This window comes from Manacus vitellinus, unplaced genomic scaffold, assembly GCF_001715985.3.
Source record: "Manacus vitellinus isolate BGI_N305 unplaced genomic scaffold, ASM171598v3 scaffold_26_pilon, whole genome shotgun sequence".
Classification (NCBI taxonomy): domain Eukaryota; kingdom Metazoa; phylum Chordata; class Aves; order Passeriformes; family Pipridae; genus Manacus; species Manacus vitellinus.
In genome coordinates, this window is record NW_021939960.1 from 1,141,270 (window position 1) to 1,162,875 (window position 21,606).

Here is a 21,606-nt window from a genome sequence, read left to right on the forward strand (position 1 = left end):
CTGGTTCTGGGCTCTTTGGCTGGACTGCTATGGCAAAGAGAACCAAACAAGCCTTCCTCTGCCTCACTTCCCTTCTGGGGCTTATGAACCAGCAGTACCTTCATCTTGGGTTTGCTTTGCACAGACTTTGTGCCATATCTCCACCAGAAGTATTTTACTTTTAAGGTAATACTTTCCCAGTCCTTAGAAGGAGATTGGTGTAGAGACTGTTTCCAGCACTGTTTGTTTCAGTTTTTATTTTATTATTGTTTTTCTTCATGTTTTAGGAGCTCAGCCTGAGGAAAAAAGGACTTGAATGTTTGGTTTCCATTTTGAAATGTATGGTAGAATGGAGCAAAGACCTTTATGTGAACCCCAATCATCAGACTGGCTTGGGTAAGATTGTTTCCTTATCGAGAGACTAATTTGTCTCATCAGTTTGTCCTTGTGTTTGTTCAGTGCTTAGAAGCTATTCAGAAGTGTGGATGCCAGGTTTGTACATAACAATTTGTTTATACAAGTGAAGTATTTCACCAACAGTTGTTAATGGTGCTGCAGTAACTGACTCTCCACGGGTCTGGTTCAAATAACCAGGTTCTGTTGATGAGCTTTGGCCAGGCCCTTGTCTACACTATGAAAGCTTGTGTAGAGCAAGACATGTGATCAATCTTGCAGTAACTAAGCTGAAGTGCAGGAATTTCTCTGTAGCTTCTGTTGCTCTTCTGCCTTTGACTGGATTATTTTGGAATTGTGTCGATAGAGCATCTTCATGTCGTGCAGACGGCCAAAATGTGCACATGGTAAAATGAGAATATTAGACTCATAGATTTCTGCTGAAAAGTTCTATAATTAAAAGCTCTTGACTGAACAGGAAAACTTAAATCTTGCCTTGTTTTTAAACAGGTTCATACAAACCATCTGAACAGGAAATGGCTGAAGGTAAATGCCTGGAGAGTGGAGGGAGACGGAGCAGTGTCAGTTCCTTGGACTCCACTGTGTCCTCAGGAGTTGGAAGTGTTGGTACTCAGACTGCTGTCCCAGATGACCCAGAGCAATTTGAAGTCATCAAGCAACAAAAGGAAATAATTGAACATGGGATAGAACTGTAAGCCCAGTATGACAGGAAAACTAAAGTTTACTAGTAAAAAAATGTTTACAGCCATATTGTTTCTTATGGTCTCACACAGTCATACCTGTAGGAACACTTACAAATTGATTTTAATGCTGAAGACTCTTGCCTGCTGCTGTCAAAAACCAGTGCTGGAGGCTGTTGTAGTTAAAAGGAATTCCATAAAATCATGGGTGGAGTGGAAGGTGTTTTCACAGCTTTCCTTTCTGCTGGCTCAGCTGCACAGAAGTGTGTATGCCTAGAGAGAAATTGGTTTGAGGGGCAGGATTATCTTACAGATCTTACACCACTTGTTGTCTTTTATTGAAATAGAGTTTGGAGAATCATTGCCTGGCTATGCTTTACTTCTTTTTTATTAATTTGAAGATCTTCATGTCTGTAAATGCTAGAAGAAGGTCTTGAACAGCGACATTTTTATGTTTTGCATAAAGTCTCTAATTTTTAACATTTTAGAAAGGTCAATTTTTAAGTGAGTTTTTCAGCAATAACTTAAAAGGTTATCAGCAACTGAATGTACCTTAAGAAATAGAGCCTATAGTGTGATATAGGTAATAGATTTGTTGCACATTCTTTGACTTCTTTTCTAACTAGAAACAAAAGACATGGAGCTACAGCACAGAATCTTTGGTTTATAAGGGCTCTGTAAAACTGAAATTTTATAGACTGTGATATTTTTAATTGTATGTCTCAATTTCCCCATGTTTTTGTCTGAATAGGTTTAATAAAAAACCAAAGAGGGGAATACAGTATCTACAGGAGCAGGGGATGCTTGGCACTACAGCTGAGGACCTGGCACAATTCTTACACCAAGAGGAACGCCTCTGTTCTGTAAGATTACTGCAGCATGAGACAATGAACACACTTGCCCCTAGTACTTTCTCCCCTGCCCCTGCTGTCTGTGTGCATCCTCTCTGTAGTGCCTGTCTTAGTAATAGAGAACTGAACGTGCAAGGCTTCTCATGGAGACACTTAATGCCAAAGTTTCTTACTGTTTACTTGCTGTCCCAGGCTTTCTAGTAAAGTATTGTGTCACAATAATGTGCTGGAGGGTTCCCCATGAATGGAACGTGCATTTCATCTGTCCCTACATTAGCAGCACCTTCCCAGCACAGAAGTGTTGTGTGCTGCAGTGGCAAAGCTGTGTGTGAACCCAGGCACAGTTCAGCTTTGCTTGGCTCTGCAGTAATGCAGATCTTGCCCTTGGAAGTGAGGGAAGCAGGACTATGCAGACTAAGGGCTCATCCACTGCCCTTAGTCTGTCTCTTGCCACCTCTGCCAGGGCTGCTCTGCCCACTCAGCGAGGCGTGTCAGCCTTACAAAACTGAGCTGTGCAACTCTCGGGCTAGAAACCTTCTTACAAAGCTGGCAGTTGGATTGCACAGTAATAACTGTCTCTTGTGTTTTTAGACTCAAGTAGGGGAATTTCTTGGGGAAAGCAACAAGTTTAACAAGGAAGTGATGTATGCCTATGTAGACCAGCTTGATTTCTGTGGAAAAGACTTTGTCTCTGCTCTGCGTATATTTCTGGAAGGTTTTCGTCTGCCAGGCGAAGCCCAGAAGATCGATAGATTAATGGAGAAGTTTGCTGCTAGATACATTGAGTGCAACCAACGGTAATTCAAACCTTTGTGTGGGACAAATGCCTGAAGAACATTCCCTGCTGTGCTGTTTGTGGCCCTTAGGGACGAGGGGTAACTTAAGCTCGTACCAGGCTTGTGTGAGGAGCAGCTCTTGCTGCTGATCCTGGTGCTGAACCTCCTCAGCAGCTGGGCAAGATGGAAACTTTGGATAGGAAGTATACTGATCCTGGCATTTCCTTAAATCCTGTTGCTGGAAAGGATTTACCAGAAGGAATTACTGGAAGAGGGAAGCCCTAAGTTTGTTAAATTGTCTCTGTACTAGCTGTTCCATTTTTAAACAGATGTAGATCAGTCAAGCATAAAAAACAGTAGAAGCAATTGCTAAAATTAAAAATTCATGACATAAACAGCTAATATGACATTACAGTGTTTTTGCTTGCCCGTCAGATGTGGAACAAAGCGTGTATATGTTATTTGGTACCAAATAGGCAACGTTGCTATTGTTCCTGATGTGATAAACTAGCTCTGAAGTTTAGCTCCGTGTCAGGCTTGATTGATTCCCCTTCCTTAGTCCAGGTGGTACATCACTGGGCTGCTTTTGTCATTCTTTATGAAACCCTGGGAGTGAAAAATAACCTGTCCTGTAACCTTTGTGAGGTTACCCAAAGAAGGATAATGTATAATCTTTAGGGAATGTACTTGAAAATCTTGGTCATCACTAGTTTTCGGTATTGTAGAGACGATGCTTTTTTTTTTTTCCTTTTTATTTGCATTTTAAACCATTTGGGGCTTGAGGTGTTTCTAACTGCTGGCTTCAGGCTCTGTTAGAACTTTGGTTAAATTCAGAGCACTTCTGGATATTCTTCTTGCATGTAGAACTAGAGCTAATAGATTGAGGAATTGAAGCTCTATAAACCTCTTTTGTTTTTTCCTCCCTCAGGCAAACACTATTTGCTAGTGCTGACACTGCCTATGTTTTGGCATACTCCATTATAATGCTGACTACAGACTTGCACAGTCCACAGGTAGGAATTTAAAAAGCCTAAACTTCTAGAGTCTCCCTGGAACTTACATTCAAAATCTGATATCCAATTTCCATTCTTTTTTACAGGTAAAAAATAAAATGACAAAGGAGCAGTACATTAAAATGAATCGAGGAATCAATGACAGTAAAGACCTGCCAGTAGAGTATTTATCCACAATCTATGAAGAAATAGAAGGAAAGAAAATTGCCATGAAGGAGACAAAAGAATACGCAATTACAACCAAGTGTAGTAAACCAAGTAAGAAGAACCCTTTTGCAGATTCCCTGAATCAAAATAGGAAGAAAATTAATTTGCTTGAAAATTGAAATTACAGCCTTCAGTATAAGGATAAAGAAACACTAAGTTTTTAATTTATTTATCAAGTTGGTGAGGGCTAGTTTCATTGTTGGGGATGGGAAACTAAGAAGATGAAGGATTTTCTATGCATTCCTACAGGCAGAATGACTTTGCATCTCTGACTTTGAATGATTAGGTCATAGCACGTGGCATATAGTAAAGGGCTGAATTGGTTATCTTGTATAGAATAAAGTCTTAAGTTTGGGTGTGCTTTTTAGTCCTGGAATTCCTTGCTTGCAACCTTGGACAGCCTCCTGACTTCTAACATTCTGAAAGATTTTTTTACCTTTAGGTTTCATTTGCCAATACCTTTATTTAAAGTTTTGTGATGCTCAGTGTGAAGACACGGAGTATGGTCTTACATAAAAAAGGCATCAGTGTGACTGGGTGGTGTTCCCCTTAGGTGTGGCCAACGAGAAGCAGCGGAGGTTGTTGTACAACTTGGAGATGGAGCAGATGGCAAAGACAGCCAAGGCCCTGATGGAGGCAGTGAGCCACGCCAAGGCGCCTTTCACCAGCGCCACTCACCTGGACCACGTCAGGCCCATGTTCAAAGTGAGTGCCACTCACTGGGTCTTCATTACCAAGAGCTTTAAGCATGGGGAAAAAAAGTGAAAAATTGCTCTGAAGGGTTTGGTAATGCAACAGCTGGACTCTTTGGGTATATTTGATTTCAGTGACCCGGTGTTTTGGGCTAAAATCATAACAGACTTCTGAACTTACTTTCTTCCTCTCTTTAGCTCGTCTGGACTCCATTGCTGGCAGCTTACAGTGTTGGCTTGCAGAATTGTGATGACACAGAGGTTGCATCTCTGTGTTTGGAAGGAATACGCTGTGCCATTAGGATAGCTTGTATCTTTGGAATGCAGGTTGGTACCAGACTTAGCCTGGGGCTTGCTCAGAGTTCTGGGAGGCAGGTGAAGAATCAATAACAGCTGATATGTAGAAAATGAATTGTCTCATCTGCTTTCCTGAAATGGTAAAAGACGTTGACATACTCAAGTTTTCTTCAACTCTGCTTTCCTTTTTCTTACTGTGTCTTCTATTAAGAGCATTTGCTAACTGGCATCATGCTCTCCTTAAGCTGGAAGGTGTTCTAACACTGCCAGCTATCTCTGGAAGGAAAACTGTGGAGGCAAATTACTTTCTCTGCTTCTTCAGGGACTCGATTACGATGTTTGTTTCTCTGTCTTGTAGCTTGAACGAGATGCTTATGTACAGGCCCTTGCTCGATTTTCCTTGTTGACTGCCAGTTCCAGCATTACAGAAATGAAACAGAAGAACATTGATACCATTAAGACACTCATTACAGTTGCTCACACAGATGGCAACTATCTCGGGAATTCTTGGCATGAGGTAAATATTGATTAGGTTAAATAGTAAACTGTGGTGTCCTTTGAAAACCTGCAAGATATTTTTTCTTCTATCAGCTCCCAGAACCCTCCTGAAAATGTGGAGGAAGTGCATTATATTGTTAGTGGGATTTTTGATATAAATGTGTGTCCATATACACACACACACACACGTATATATAAAAAATAATGCACTACTGTTTTTTTGGAAGACCCTGTAGAGAGTGTGTGACAATACTGTAATTTTTGAGGGTGTGCTTGATATGAAGTTAAAACAATATTAAAAATGTCATTTGGCTCCAGAGAATTCTGCATGTCAACTACTGTATTCTTGTTCATGGAAACAAGTTCACAGGTCCAGACCTGTCTGTGTGCAGTGTTTGGCAACATTTACACCTAAGAGCATGAAAAATTAGGGCTGAAGTAATTTGGTTGGGGATAGGTAAGGAGAGGCTATCAGGATCATATGTATTTTTAAAGCCTATTTTCCAGGAGCTCTTTTAATGAGCTCTAAACATGTGCTGCTGCTGAAAGGGGCATTCCTGCTGCATTATGTTCTCTGGCACTAGTCTTGGGCTACATGGTACGAACCAAAAGGTGCCACAGCTGACAGTGGCTCGGCCCTGGCTCAGAGCACACCTTCCCAGGTGCCTGTGCCAGGCCAAACATGGCAGGGGAGGAGGAGGAGGAGGGAAGAGATGGGGAGTTTTGTGCTGATGGCTGATTGACATCATGGGCATTTACACTCTCTAGGTTGGACCATCGTTACTTTAAGTGGTGATGGCTGCAATGATTCAGTCTCTTCATCTCTCTAGAGATGAATGATGGACATGGAAGTCTCTAGAAGATCAGCTCCAAGTTGTTTATAGTCTTGATGCTGTGAGAAGTAATAAAAAGGCTTCCTGTAATAGTTAGAGGTCTAAGTTAGATTTTTGGGCACTGTTTATTTTATTCTTGTACTGTAATGATTCATGGTGGCTGATCTTGAATGAATCACTCAACTTCATTTTTAGTTTTACTGGTAATGTTTCAGCTACCTCAAAGCTGTGGTTGGGTCAAAGGTGTTCTTAAGGTTGGAGAACCTGGGAAGCTTATAAATATTAAAAATACATATATATATCTGTTAGGAATAAAAATATGGTAGTGTCCAGAAACACAATGTTTAATTTCTTTTGGTTGTAGATCTTGAAATGTATTAGCCAGCTGGAACTGGCACAGCTCATAGGAACTGGCGTGAAAACTCGGTATTTGTCTGGCTCTGGGCGTGAGAGGGAAGGCAGCATTAAGGGCTATGCCTCTGCAGGGGAGGAGTTTATGGGCCTGGGATTAGGTAAGATGATTAATCCTGGACTTCACAAAAGTGCACATGTCAATGAAGTAGGATGGCTAAGAATACTCAGTGTTATAAGATATTCAAATATATTTACTTACTTCCCGTTGGATTAATGAACCTTAAAAAAAAAAAGAGCAAATGTCTATTTCAAGATGTGTTTATAATTACCAAATCTGCTCTAACTTTGGAATTGGGTTAAGCTGTTTAACAATGCCTCCAGATTTATTTGTTGGAATGTACTGTTTTCAAAACTGTTTTACCACACATGGCTTTGTTACAAGTATTATCAGTTATTTTTTTATGCTCAGTTGTTCATAGTAAGCCATTTTTCTTTAGGAATAAATAGATGTTTCAATGATTGATAATTCGTTTTCCAAAGGAATTTCTGATCTCTGCATGTTGGGCTTGCTGTTCCAGTTCCTGTTGTTTCTGCAGTATATGCAAGAAGCAAACCTTAGATTTTAGGCTGTAAATTAGAGAGACAAGGCAAGTTGCCTTAATCTTTGGAAAACCATTAAGGAAGCATTTTAATTTGAAAATACTCTGGAGTGGATGCTATACATGATGATGATGAATACAGAACTGTTCCTGGCATTAACTGCTTGTAGCTGACTTATAGTTCATATTTTAAAAGAATATTTTATAATTTCCAATTTTATTAACAGCATCATATCATCTTAATGAAAATTATGTTTAACTTCCTAATAATCTGGCACGGATCTGGCAAGGGCGCCATCTGCTCCTTATCAATGACATGGTAACTGGAAGCAGTAGTCACTTCTCTTTATCTATTTGTTTAATGTTGGAGTTAATATCAAGTCACGATTTCATGATGCTAAATGCAGGTTTTTAATGGCTTTTATTGAAGGGAACCTGGTTGGGAGTGGGGCTGACAAACGGCACATGGCGAGCATCCAGGAGTCCGTGGGGGAGACCAGCTCCCAGAGTGTGGTGGTGGCAGTGGACAGGTACTGAGAATGGAACCTCTGCACTCTTATCTAAATCCTTATCTTTGTTGGCTCCCTTTGTTGTCTAAAGATGTGCTTCTGTCCTAAATCATATGTTGGAATGGGACTTCTTAATAATTACTGAAACTACTGTGCAAGTCTGTGGAGTTACACATTCAGGCTTGCAGCATTTATTCTAACATACTGTTTGATGTCCAACATCAAAGTCCAAAAGATTTGGGACCACTGTCAGTGGTCTGAACTCCTCTTGAGACTGAACAGCTGAAGTGGGAGAAGGGACAACAGTGCATCCTTAGTCTTCCTCCAGTCTGTTTTGACAGGCACTGCTGACCGTGTTCCCAGACCATGTTAAGATCAAGCAGGTGGCTGGCGTCCAAGTCTTGCAGCAAAGCTTTCTTAATGTCTTTTTATTGTCCCTGTGAAATTTAACATACTGTCACCCAAATGAGTGTTCCAGCATCACTTGCTCTGGATAAAATGGTGAGCCTGTGCCTGCTCCTGCAGCAGAACATGAGCACAGGAGACTGTGACTTGGAGCAGGGAGGAGAATGCTTAGGCTAAGGAGAGGGGCATGAACTGCTGCCAAGGGGTAAGAATAAAACAGTTGCAGAGTTCATGGCATGGAGGATTGTGAAGTACTCCCAGGAGATGTGCTGACCTCTTTCTACAACACTGGGACGTGTTTGACTCCTGTGGATGCGCAGCTGAAACTTGTTTCTTTGTTCCGTAGGATATTTACGGGCTCGACTCGGCTGGATGGGAACGCCATAGGTACGTACTGAGCAGCAGTGGGTCCCAGGGGCCCTGCAGTGGAACCTCTGGGCTCACTGCAGGCTTCTCGTGTGCAGTTGACTTTGTGCGGTGGCTCTGTGCCGTGTCCATGGATGAACTGGCTTCCCCGCACCACCCTCGCATGTTCAGCCTGCAGAAGATCGTGGAGATCTCCTATTACAACATGAACCGCATCAGGCTGCAGTGGTCGAGGATCTGGCACGTGATTGGAGACCACTTCAATAAGGTACTTGTTCAAATCAAGTTACAGAACATACGTGAATAGCAGGATTTCTTTAATCAGCTTTTTCCTTCTGTGTCCTTAGTGGCTTAAGCTGTGATATTGAAAAAAAAAAAGTTCCATTCAGGGCACCTACAGGAAGCACCTATTTAAAAATCTAAAATGTATAAATAGAAATGGAAATGTTTATGGTAATGATTTTTAATCACTTTGTCATTTTGTATTTGTAATTTTTCTTTGTCTTGTCTTTCTGAGAAAATGCCAAGTTAATTTCCTCTAAAATGTGCACAGATGATCCTGGAACAGTTGTTTTCCTTGGCAACTGAACCATGTTTTGGTTGGATTTTTTTAACCTAAGATTTTTATTTTATTATTTTTTAGCATCTAGCTGGCTATTATAGTTCTGCATTGTTGTATACAGAATCCACAGGTCTGTTCAGATGGATCAAATGACAGAAAGCCTCCTTCAAGAGGAACCCTGTATTTCCTAAATATCTGAACACTAGAACATGCCAGCAATTTTTAGGGGGCTGAGATGGAACTGGAATGATGAATTTGTTACTCATGTAAGTGATACATGAGCTGATAAGTGTTTGAAACTATGCTTTTCTCCTAGGTTGGGTGTAACCCTAATGAAGATGTTGCCATCTTTGCTGTAGACTCGTTAAGGCAGCTGTCAATGAAATTTCTTGAGAAGGGAGAGTTGGCCAACTTCCGCTTCCAGAAAGACTTCCTAAGGCCTTTTGAGCATATTATGAAGAAAAACAGGTGTGAGACACTGCAACCTCTGCTTTGTCTTTCTTTAGTTCTACTTAAGGATGTCACTGGGTGTGGGATAGGTGGCTAAGTGCATGGAAGTGGGGCAGTTGCTTTGTGCCAGTGTAAAGTCTTGCTTTCCTGTTTATGTTTTTGAAGATCTCCGACTATTCGGGACATGGTGATACGCTGTATTGCTCAGATGGTGAACTCTCAGGCTGGTAACATTCGTTCAGGCTGGAAAAATATCTTTGCAGTCTTTCATCAGGCAGCGTCAGACCACGATGGGAATATTGTGGAGCTGGCCTTTCAGACTACAGCACACATAGTCAGTAAGTAGTGCTTGACAGATGCAAGTACCCCAGTTAGCTTTGCTGCTGTGAGGCTGCTTTAAAAGGCTCACCTGAACAAGCCTTTTGTATTTCCAGGCAAATAAACACAAGACCTTGCAGCCAGATTGTTTAAACTCTGCAGCTGGGTCATACCCATTAAGTCTCCCAATTGCTATGAACAGGAAAAACTAGATACAGATATTGTGCTGTAGAACTTTGGAATGCAGTTGGTGGGGTGGGACTGGGAAGAATGCAAGAGAAGGCAAAGAACCATATGAAATGTAGAAGATGTGGTCCTTCCACATTTGCCTGTCCTGTAGTGTGTACCGTGGTTGCCGTGTCTAGATGGATGCAGTTTATTTATGGATTTCAATACCAGTAAATTTTAAGAAGTGTATTTGTTTGTTCTTCACAGCAAATATTTTCCAGCAGCATTTCCCAGCAGCAATTGACTCCTTTCAGGATGCAGTAAAATGCCTCTCTGAGTTTGCCTGTAACGTTGCCTTCCCAGACACCAGCATGGAGGCCATCAGGCTGATTCGCTACTGTGCAAAATATGTCTCAGAGAGACCACAGGTATACTGGAATTCTTACCCTTGTGCATTCTCACTCTCTCTTCTGCTGGTAAAAAGAGACTAATCTTGTTTCTAAGAGCGAGCTTTCAGACTTAGACTTCAACTGCAAGTGTTTGTATTAAAAGCTTGTTTGGATTTAGGAGTAATTTCGGTATTATGTAAGCAGTAAACTAGGGCTAATTAAAAAACGTTCAGTCTTATAAGTCCAAATTGGAAATAACCAAATGAAGAAGTCCTTGTTTGGGTTTTTTTGTGTTTTTTGTAGTGTTAGGATGACCTGGAAAGCAATACCTTTTGTTCTGTCACCCCTAATTCTGCCTAGTTTAATTGGATACAAACTTGCATATTTTTCTACATCAGTCTATTGTGTGAAGACTGAATACAATAATCACTTGGCTGAAGAGAGCCTGGAGTTCCATTGCAGTTGCATGTCCCCAGTGCACACAGCATTCAAGGTGCTAGAGAAGTGTAGAACTGGTTTCTGCCAGTTTTAGGTTTCCTTGTTACCTATAATTATATGACAGTTGTCTGTCCCTGTTAAAGTTGCTTTCTAAAAAGTCCAAACCTTGATAACTTGTAAGGCCTCTAGTTGGACTGAAATAAAACAGATTGAGGTATTTATTTCCATATATTTTTTTTCCAGTATTTTTGCAAATAGTTACATCTTACATTTATATTTTACAGGATTTGAGGGTTGCAGTAGGAATTAAGCTAACTTTCCAAGTCTGTCTGTGCCACTAGTAGTATCTAAATCTGTCACATTTAAAGATTTTTTTAAGATTGTTGGTTTTAAATCTTTTTTTTTTCCTGCCCATCTCGAAGGTTTTAAGAGAATACACAAGTGATGACATGAATGTGGCTCCTGGGGACAGAGTATGGGTCAGAGGATGGTTTCCCATTTTATTTGAACTTTCTTGTATCATCAATCGTTGCAAATTAGATGTTCGAACAAGGTAATAAAGCTTTTCTCTTTTTCCTTTTTTTTTTTAAATTCAGTTATTAAAGAGATCATTGGAACTCACTGTAACATCTGTTCCTTTAATTGTTTGGTTTTGTTTATAGAGGCTTAACAGTGATGTTTGAAATCATGAAGAGTTACGGGCATACCTTTGAAAAGCACTGGTGGCAAGACCTGTTCAGAATTGTGTTTCGGATTTTTGATAATATGAAACTCCCTGAACAACAAACAGAGGTAAAAGCAAAAAAACTCTCAAAGCAAGCATTTTTTAGAGTTCTGCTTTTAGGAACTTGCACAACCAAGGCAGCATTTTGTATGGTTTGTCTTGTCAGTGTATTGCCACCCCCATAGTGCCCCAGCCTTTACGACACGTTTTGTGTTCTGTTGAGTTCTGTGGCATGAATGAAACTTGTCATAGTGTCCAGTGACCTCTCTGTGTGTTCTGTCTGTCTGATTATTTTCAAGGGGAACGTTCTCTGTTGTGAACATGTGCAGTTTTCTGAGCCATGTTCACGTGACCACCTAAGAGCTTCTGACCAGACACCTGCAGTCGTGAGGCTTTAGTTTTATCTGGGTTCTCCTCCTCTCCTCAGAGGCTGTTTTTTTTTGTTGAGCAGCCAGGTATAAGCCAAGCCATCATGGAGGAACCCACATAAACCCAAAGGTTTTCCATTCTCTCCCCCAGAAATCTGAGTGGATGACCACGACGTGCAACCACGCGCTCTACGCCATCTGCGACGTGTTCACCCAGTTCTACGAGGCTTTGCACGAGATCCTCCTTCCCGACATACTTGCACAGTTGCACTGGTGTGTAAAACAAGGTACCTTATTTACTTGTATCTTTTGAATAAATCTTATTTTAAAATGTTCATTGTTCAAGGAGGGGAAAGGTACCTGAATTTTGGAAGAATAGGAGCTACCGTTGGGGGACAGTATGTTATGCAGTGTATTGATGTATCTTGAATATTTGAGCACCAATCTATTTAATGATTTGGGCAGCTCTTCTGTTTCTGTGTTCATAATGTGCTCGTGGTGTTACTGTGATACAGCAAAGGCTTTTGGAAGGTGGTGTTAATCTTCTGAGGCTTCTGCCAACAACTTTCTCAGTTTGACTGCAGGGATACATTACCTCCTTTATTTACACATATAAGTATTTATGTACATTCTGTTTTTTTTTCTTTTTTCCTTTTCTCTCATTGCACCTTTCCCCCCTTCTCCCATCCACTGAGTGCTTTCAAATACAACTTCCTGAAGAACATGTTTTCTTTCAGGCTCCAATTCCTACACCTGTAATCCTGCATGTTGGCAGCATGGAATCTGGGGGGATGATCTTGCAGGAAATCATAAGTTTATGATTGCTACTTTTCCTTCCTTTGTCTCACTGTGTGCTTCCTTTCTGCTTCTGTCCTGTCCTTTGTCTTCCCTGGTTGGATTTCCATCTTGTGAAGCTTGAAACTATTTTTTATTCAGTAGGTTCCTCAGCTTGATATTGTTGTAACATACTTTACAGGTAGGCTTTGAGCCAAGACACCATGCATTTCACAGTACTAGTATAAACTGTTAATGGAGCAGTAATAGGGAATGCCTAATTTTTCATTGATATTGTAGATGTTGATAAATATGGAATGTTTCTTTCCACAGATAATGAGCAGTTGGCACGATCAGGTACAAACTGCCTGGAAAACCTGGTAATACTCAATGGACAGAAATTCAGCCCTGAAGTCTGGGGCCAGACATGCAATTGTATGCTAGAAATCTTCAAAACAACTATTCCTCATGTGTAAGTTCAAAAATTTCATTCTTATACTAATACCCAATTCCAGAGCAACAATATTTACCTTTTTTTTTTGTTCTGTTTGGTTGGGGGTTTTTTGCTCTGTGAAGCTTGCTGACATGGAGGCCTGCAGGAATGGAGGAAGATTCATCTGAAAAACACTTGGTAAGAATTAATTCAGGGCAATAAACTGACTTTAAAGGGGTTTGTGTTAGGTCAACTTTTGAAATATTCTGTTGTAGTCAATACACTTGACAAGGAATTGACAGTATTTGGTGTCATTGTAAAAAAGGGATGTAAAGAATGGATTCAAGAAGCCTTTGAATCTAAGATGAGTGAAGTCATCTGAAAACTGATAGCTGGTTGAGGGTTAGTGTTTTGGATTGCTGGAATTGCTCTGCATTCTCTTTTAGGATTTGGACCTAGATCATCAGTCTTTAAGCAGCATGGATAAAAATGCTTCCGAAAGAGGACAAAGTCAATATTCAAATCCAACAGATGAGAGCTGGAAAGGTGGTCCTTATACAAGTAAGGAGACTGGGCAAGATTTTTCAATGCATTTTTATAGTCAGTCTTAGTTCACTTTTGTAGTTTTGGGGCAGTTAAACTTGGGGTACATCTTTGCAACTTGTGTTTATGCCTTGCAGAGAGATTTTCTCTGTAGAAGATAATTCACAGCATCACTAACTATCAAGATGGTAATGGCAATGTCCTGTTTTGTTAGCCTGTTGTAAGTGAACTGGTGTGAGTTGCTTCTGAAACTTGTGTTGCTCCATTTCGTTAGACCAGAAACTATTTGCCGGCCTCCTTATCAAGTGTGTGGTGCAGCTGGAGTTGATACAGACCATTGATAACATAGTGTTCTATCCAGCAACAAGCAAGAAGGAGGATGCTGAGCACATGGCTGCAGCTCAGGTACCATCAGACTTACTTGTGACCTTGTTGTGACAGTAAAATACAAACTGTGATGTGTATTTACAAAATAGTCACTTCCTTTTAATAACTCAGCACTACCCTGAATGTGTGTGTAAATTACTCTTAAGTTTGCTTTTTTTTTGATCTGCCTCCAATGCTTCCTGGCAGTCTGCCTGTTGCAGTATTATATTGCCTTTATTTCAATTGTCAATATAATAGATTATCTTTCTTTTTACAATGAATGCATACTCGTCAAGCATGTTTTTGGTTTGTTTTGGGGAAAGCATTCTTTTCTGCTCTTTAGTCTGAGTGTCTTCATTTAGTCACAGCTGAGGCTCTACTCAGCCTCTGGATGTTTGCACAGGAGTTTTTGCAGAAGTTGAATTTGAGCAAAGTCAGTGGTCAAGATTCCACTCATCACCAGTCTTGGAGACATCAGTGTTCCTGAAAGTTCTGATTCTAGGGAATAGTGCACAGTAGCTCTTGCTTGGCTTTTAATAAAGCACTAAGCTAGAATTTTGGGCCTAGTGCATTCAGGTAGTGTTTTGGGGATGGTATAGTTAAATTCCTAGTGAAATTAGCTAAAAATATTGACCAATTTAATTAAATTTGACCTGAGCCAAAGATAGGGAATTTCTACACAGGCAACATTTAAACTTGCACTGTTTTTGTGGTTCATTTTGATGTTCTTCAGAATTCAACAGACCTACCCAGTCAGCTTCTAGAGGAGAAGAAATGTTCTGTGTTGTATTGCTTGGACTGTAATGCTTTGATAAGGAAATTCTCCCCTTGCTCTTGATTCTTATGTTCTTACCAGAAACTAGGATAGACCATAACTTCTCTCTTCTCCAATACTCCACTGAGAAGAGTACAACTCTGATCTTTGACAGCACCACTCTTCTGTGTTTTATTACACTGATACTAGACTTGCACCTAAAATGGAATTTGGAGTTAGTGTGGGTCACGGCATGTGCTCTCTCTCCCCTGCCCCTTAGCGAGACGCATTGGATGCAGATATCCACATTGACACAGAGGACCAAGGAATGTACAAATACATGTCTTCTCATCACCTCTTTAAGTTACTGGATTGTCTGCAAGAGTCTCATTCGTTTTCAAAAGCCTTTAACTCAAACTATGAGCAGCGAACTGTGTTATGGAGAGCAGGTGAGGCTTTTATTCTTATTTGATAAAAATGCTGAGCTCCACCTCAGCTTTAACTATTGCAACACTACAGTGTGACTTGCAATAACCTGTACAGTTCAGCTCAAGGTTGCATGCTTTTGTTTGCTAAATTGTCTGCTTTGTTTGATTAAAGTAGAGCTACACAGCTGCTACTGCTGTAGTAAATTGTCTTTATAAATAGATCAGGTTTCAGTCAAAATCAAAGAGGAGGCAATACTATCTGGACAAGAAACCATTACTAGTCACTGATGCAGGTAGTGTTGGTAAACTTCATTTTTGGCCAGTAACTCCAAATGTGAATGTTCCCTCTCTTCCTGTGTGTGTGACTGATCTCTAGGGTTCAAGGGTAAATCAAAACCCAATCTCTTAAAACAAGAGACCAGCAGCTTGGCGTGCTGCCTGAGGATCCTGTTCCGGATGTACGTGGATGAGAGCCGGCGGGACTCCTGGGATGCGGTTCAGCGGCGGCTGCTCAGGTAGGAGAGCCTGGGGACAAGGGCTGTTCCCCCTCAGCCACCACAGCTCACAGCCTGGGGACAAGGGCTGTGCCCCCTCAGCCACCACAGCTCACAGCCTGGGGACAAGGGCTGTTCCCCCTCAGCCACCACAGCCCAGCCTGGGGACAAGGGCTGTTCCCCCTGAGCCACCACAGCCCAGCCTGGGGACAAACAGCCCAGTCCGTGGAGATGACCATGGATAAGCAGATAGAACCACTCTCTATTAGAAGTTAATTTAGCGGTAAGGAAACAATCTGCCTGAACAAAGGAAGCACCTTCTTGCCTGACATAGGCTTTTCTTTACAGAAGTGATGATGTCTGAGTACTTCTACCACCAGAGTCCATAGTGATAGTCAGAGGTATAATAGGATACAATAATCTAAAGGGAGTGCAGTGTAAGTTGCTGTATACCTAGAATTTAAACAAATGTAGAAAATCATGCTAAATAAATATAAAAAGATATTTGGATGGGTTGTTGGTACATAAAAGTTCAAATTACTAATCTCTGATCAGATGTGAAGATCTTCCAAGCCTGCTGTTGGCACTAATGCAGTGGATTCTGATCTACCAGTGTCTGTGGACGTGTTAATCTGCTTAGTGTGTAAAAGGGAAGGTTCCATTGCTTCTTTAATTAAGTGTGTCCTAAAATAGCCGTAGTTAAGTGGTACAGTTTGTACCTTGTGTTTACAGTCTGCAGCAGGGACCAAAAATTTATTAATACAATAATAATTCCTCTTTAATCCGTGACGCTGAGCTCTGCAGTTCTTTTTTAAACCAGCCTAGATTTGGAGGGAGAGCTCTCTCAGCTGTCCCAGTATAAGTCAGGAAATAGTGTTTGCAGGTTGAAGGTGACAGCACTTCAATTACAAAATGTTTATTGGTCAAGTCAGACTTTTCCATCTCTGTCTCCGTCGTTCTCTGTTGCCAACATGAAAAGTATTTTAAGTTACCTGGAACAACTCCTGTAACAGAAAAGACAAAACAAATTTATGTAGTTAAAGCTGTTGCATGTGATTGAAAACTTTCCCCTTGAAGTGCATCTTGCTTGAAAACAAGATACAATGAGAGGACAAACTGCATGTTCTAAAAAGCTTTATAAGTGTTTTCTTTATGGTTTGTGTGGCCTGTGCCCTCTCTCCAGTGTGTGCAGTGAAGCCCTGGCATATTTTATTACTGTCAACTCAGAAAGCCACAGAGAAGCCTGGACCAATCTCCTGCTGTTGCTTCTAACTAAAACACTAAAAATCAGTGATGACAAGGTAAGAAGGGGCTGGAAGTCATGTCTGTTTGTGTTCAGGTATGTTTTCCCATTCCTGCTTCAGAGTTCATTCTGCATTACTATGCATGCTGGAGGTGGCAGTTCCTCATGGCGAGTGCTCTCCTCACAGTACAGCAGTGGCAGCCCTGTTGTCTGCAGGCACTCTGCATTTGGGAATGGGGCTGCATCCCTGGAATTCTCAGCTGTGTGGGAATGGGGATAGAATTACTGAAGAGCTTTCATATAGAAGCACAATGACTGTCCAGTAATGGATGGGCTTGTGCCGCGTTACAGCTGCACGAGGATGGGAGGGGTGAATTTCACCACTGTGAAACTGGAATTCCAGTTCCCTGACAGTGATAGTAGAAATAATTTTGAAGAAAAGCGAATGCAAATGTTCACATTGCTACCAATAGTCCCTGATACCAGCTCTAGGCTGAGGTGGTATCAGAACCACCTCACAGACCAGTCTCACTCTGCGTAGGGCCAAGGGCTGCGCAAACACACGCAGAGCTCGGCAGCGCCTGGTGCTTTACCAAGTTGCTGTGGCCATGAACGTGGAAAAGCTCTGTGTTTCCCTGTAGCAGCAGAGAATAACGCTGTGGTTTGTGTGTTGGACAGTTCCGGGCACACGCGGCCACGTACTACCCGTACCTGTGTGAGCTCATGCAGTTCGACCTGATCCCCGAGCTCCGCGCCGTGCTCAGGAGGTTCTTCCTGCGCATCGGGGTCGTGTTCAACATCTGCGGGACGGAGGAGCATGGACGGACAGCGGGAGGGAGTTTGCCCTCCTGGTAGCCCCGAGCAGGGCTGCTGTCAGGGCCTGTACATAAAGCTGTGCTCCAGAGATGGATTGAAGTGGACGGGGAAAAAATGGGAGCCTGGCGTATCACCGCGGCAGCAAGTTACTCTTACCACAGTGGCATTTGGGGACGAGGAAAATAATCCTGTTCTGTCCATCCTACAAAACTGTCAGCAGTTTTATTTAAATGATTGCTTCCAGAGTCAATACAGTAGGTGTACAGTCTCTGTTTCAATGCTCGTCATCTTCATGATCCGGTCTCTCTCTCCCAGTCTTTTATCCACTGCTTGGTCCTGCATCCCAGCTAGAGCTGATAAATCAGCTGGATCTCTCCACAGAAATTACACCTCTTGGAAGTAATGACTGTAGTTGTGTAGCCTTGTGATGTTGGCTCATGTGTTCGTAATAAACTCGACTGCAGTGGCCAAGGAACCACCTGAGACCCCTCTGGGCTTTCCTTTGTGGCCAGGACCAGGCCAGGCTGGGGTGTTGATGTGGACAGCCCATAGGATATTTGGAGAGAGGGTTTTCCTCCTGTTTAGCAAGTAATTTAAAAAACTTTTTAATATCAGTACTGTATCTTCTGAGACTTATTTTTGGTTTTACGGAAGATTTTACATCAGGAGCATCAATAGCATCTACTCCCTTTAGCTTGTTAGGCTTGACTTAAAGGCAGTTAAAAAAAAGAAAAAGCTTTCCATTTCCTTTCATACATTGGCAGATCATGGACAGATCATACAGAGGAACATCTGAGACAAGGCTCAGAACAAATAAACCCACGTTTTTGACCCTTTAGTTCAATGTATTTAGCAGCAATTGTGACTGTTTAGCAAAAAGTCCTGTCCTTAACATGAGTTGGTCTCCATTTACTGCAGATCTGCAACCTCTGATTTGTGCAAATGATTTCTATTCTCAGCTGTTAGTTCCTGTTGGGATCTAAAAGAAAAACTGAATTCCCAAAAAACTCTAGCAAAATTAACTAAGTTCATCCATGTGCTCTAAGAGTTTCTGTGCTCTGAAGGTACCTGTGAAGCAAACGTGATGTGACACCACAGCTTTGCCCTGGAGAGTTTTATTTCTTTCCTTGAACTGCATCAAGTTTTTGTGACAATGTTTCCATGACAGAATACCAGCTTGTCCTGTGAAATAATTTTAAATTTCAGGTTTTAAGTCTTCTCTAAACTGGGAAAGCATGGCAGGGTGAGAGAAAAGGCTCCACTTCCTAACATAATGCATACAAAGTGTTACATTAACTGCTGTGCTATCCAGAGTAGCAAACTTAAAATAGAACAGTATTTAAAGAAAAAAACAAACAAACAAACAATTACAACCTACCTACTTGAATGGTCCTAAGTGTATAACCTGTTATTCTGCTTTTTCAGTTGAGTTTCCTGGTAGGATGGCCCGAGTTGAGGTTGTCTTGGGATACTCCTCTCTGAGCTGCTGGGAATTTGCTGTCTGTCTTAGTTGTTTTCTTTTTTTTGGTTTTGTTTTTGGGTTTTTTTTTGTTTGTTTTTTTGTTTGTTTGGTTTTTTTTTAGTGAGCTATTTCCAAAGGGTTCCTACGGTGCTCCTCAGTTCATCAGCTTGTCCTACGTAAGCATTGTTAGGGAAAGGTTTTGCAGTCAAGTAGTAGTGACAAGGCTTTCACAATTTATTTTTACTTTTTATTTTTAACCAAAGAAAAATAAATGGTGGTTGTGGCTCTTTGTCTTTGAAATGCCCATTAGGTTAAATCTATACACTGCTATTTAGTAGAAGGCAATATATGGCTATATATGACAATAGCAAAAGACTGAAATTAAGCAATGCTGGTATTTAACTTGTGTTTGAAATGTCCTTTTGTGTTGCATCTCATGTAGCTGCTCATTCCCTGGGAATGTCACTGCATTGGTTACTGCAGAAAATGAAGTATTTATTTGAATTCTATTTAAATCTGTAAGAATATGCTATTCCTTTCCTTCTGGTCCTAGGTAGTCCTAAAGAAAATATCTGAATGGTTATTTTTCAGATGTGGAATGTGTCACTGCCTCATGGAATGTATTCCCTTGTGTCCCATCAGGCACAAAACTGGCCCAGCTGCACCTTCCTCCGTGTGTCACAGGTTTCAAAGCCCTACAGTCGTGTCTTGAAACAAGTCTCAATTTTGAGACCTTAAATGACTTCACAGTTGCTTCCTGGGCTTTCTTTACTCTAAGGGGCAGCATTTGCACTCTCTGCATGTAGGATAAGGATGTTTAATCCATCCTTCCTTTCAGCCTTTGGTCTGAGGCTGTTCTTTTCCTTAAGAAAAGGTTTTGTTGTATTTACACCGGTTATAAACTGCTGCAGTGTGGGGTATGTGACATCCAGCCATCCCAGACTCTGCAGCCTGTGAAGGAGGGGGACTGGGATGCAATGGGGTGGTCAGAGCCTTAATCCTGTCCCATGTCTGGGGTCGTTGTCCCCGTCAGAGCAACGAGCAGGGGGTGTGCAGGTTGTGTCCACAGCACTCGTTGGTTTTCCTCACAGTCAGGAAGGGCAGAACCCCCAGACCCCCCCGTGGAGCTCAGCCCTCCTGCAGTGCTCCCGGCTTGTTCCCTCCCCCCGACTCTGCTGCCACGGGGGTTTGTTGGCTCCGGTGGGACCGGGAATGGGGCCGGCCCCGCGTTGACAGCGGGTCTGTGCAATACACAGGGTGAGAACGGCACCTCTCGGCCTTGTGGTGCTTCAAAGGATTCTGTAACTGCTCTTAAAACAGACTCCCCCGTTGTTGCTGTTCCGTCTCATTCCAGACTCCCTCAGGAGGGAGCTGGGGAGGATTTAACGAGGGGAAACCCTAAAACTCCCTTTTGGTGGCGATAAGAAACACCCCTCATGTTGATTCTTTTGTGTCTTGCAGTCCAGGAAAAAGTGGTTTTTAGGGCAGTTTGTTATCCACGTCTCCTGACTCACTTTCCAAACTGTAAACAGAGCAATCTCAAACAATGTCCACTACAACCAACACACCCCAGATTTTAGCTCAGTCTTACTATTCTAAAGGAGAAAGATTAAAAATAGTAACTCTATCAAAAGTGCAGTTCCCTTTAATCTGTAAATTCAGTTTGTCCAGCACCTTTATTTGTGTAAAATGTATGTTTTCACATATTTAAAATGCCTAAGTTTTTTTAATATCTCCATATTAAGTGCATTTACTATCAATAATTTAAAGAGCATTTCTTGCCAATGGATGTATAGAGTTTTGACAGAATACCAAAATTATATAATATGAAAACCTATGTAAAGTTTTCTACATGAAAATACAATGTATAGTAGTTATAATATTCCGTGCTTTAATCAAGTGATAAATCAATAAAGTTTTACGAAGCGTTGCTTCTTTGCTCCTGTAGTTCCTGAGGGGGCTCAGAGGCTGCGGAGCCTCCGGGGCTTCACTGCGGGCTCGGGGGTTGGGGTTTTGTACCCCCCAAGCGTTCCTTCCTCCCGCCGTGTCCCGGTCCCGTGACCCTATCCCATAGCCTGCTCCCTCCCGTCCCGCTCCCGTGTCCCTCTCCTGTGTCCCGCTCTCTCCATGGCCCTATTCCACATCCCTCTCCCTCCTGTCCCGCTCTCTCCGTGTCTCATTTCCCGTGTCCCTATCCCATATCCCGTGTCCCAAACCCCGTGTCCCTATCCCATATCCCGTGTCCCATACCCCGTGTCCCTATCTCATATCCCGTCTCCCATATCCCGTGTCCCTATCCCATATCCCGTGTCCCGCTCTCTCCGTGTCCCATTTCCCGTGTCCCTATCCCATATCCCGTGTCCCGCTCTCTCCGTGTCCCATATCCCGTGTCCCATACCCCGT

The 21,606-nt window shown here is 41.9% G+C and overlaps 1 protein-coding gene across 1 annotated transcript in view; it reads left to right on the forward strand.

Annotated features, from left to right (window-relative positions):
- The window catches only part of ARFGEF2 (ADP ribosylation factor guanine nucleotide exchange factor 2), a 31,445-nt gene extending 13,221 nt beyond the window's left edge, over positions 1-18,224 (forward strand). Inside the window, exons 13-39 of the mRNA XM_018073951.2 lie at positions 267-375; positions 883-1,084; positions 1,825-1,936; positions 2,516-2,721; positions 3,629-3,713; positions 3,800-3,971; positions 4,474-4,625; positions 4,811-4,939; positions 5,268-5,426; positions 6,605-6,752; positions 7,624-7,723; positions 8,454-8,494; positions 8,572-8,741; positions 9,352-9,503; positions 9,651-9,823; positions 10,239-10,399; positions 11,221-11,351; positions 11,461-11,590; positions 12,042-12,177; positions 12,998-13,136; positions 13,241-13,295; positions 13,544-13,658; positions 13,915-14,045; positions 15,041-15,209; positions 15,565-15,703; positions 16,866-16,983; positions 17,604-18,224. Of these exons, the coding sequence (XP_017929440.2) occupies positions 267-375; positions 883-1,084; positions 1,825-1,936; positions 2,516-2,721; positions 3,629-3,713; positions 3,800-3,971; positions 4,474-4,625; positions 4,811-4,939; positions 5,268-5,426; positions 6,605-6,752; positions 7,624-7,723; positions 8,454-8,494; positions 8,572-8,741; positions 9,352-9,503; positions 9,651-9,823; positions 10,239-10,399; positions 11,221-11,351; positions 11,461-11,590; positions 12,042-12,177; positions 12,998-13,136; positions 13,241-13,295; positions 13,544-13,658; positions 13,915-14,045; positions 15,041-15,209; positions 15,565-15,703; positions 16,866-16,983; positions 17,604-17,780 (3,711 nt within the window). The 3' untranslated portion in view covers positions 17,781-18,224. The remainder of the gene's footprint in view (positions 1-266; positions 376-882; positions 1,085-1,824; positions 1,937-2,515; positions 2,722-3,628; positions 3,714-3,799; positions 3,972-4,473; positions 4,626-4,810; positions 4,940-5,267; positions 5,427-6,604; positions 6,753-7,623; positions 7,724-8,453; positions 8,495-8,571; positions 8,742-9,351; positions 9,504-9,650; positions 9,824-10,238; positions 10,400-11,220; positions 11,352-11,460; positions 11,591-12,041; positions 12,178-12,997; positions 13,137-13,240; positions 13,296-13,543; positions 13,659-13,914; positions 14,046-15,040; positions 15,210-15,564; positions 15,704-16,865; positions 16,984-17,603) is intronic.
- Positions 18,225-21,606: the final 3,382 nt, after the last annotated feature.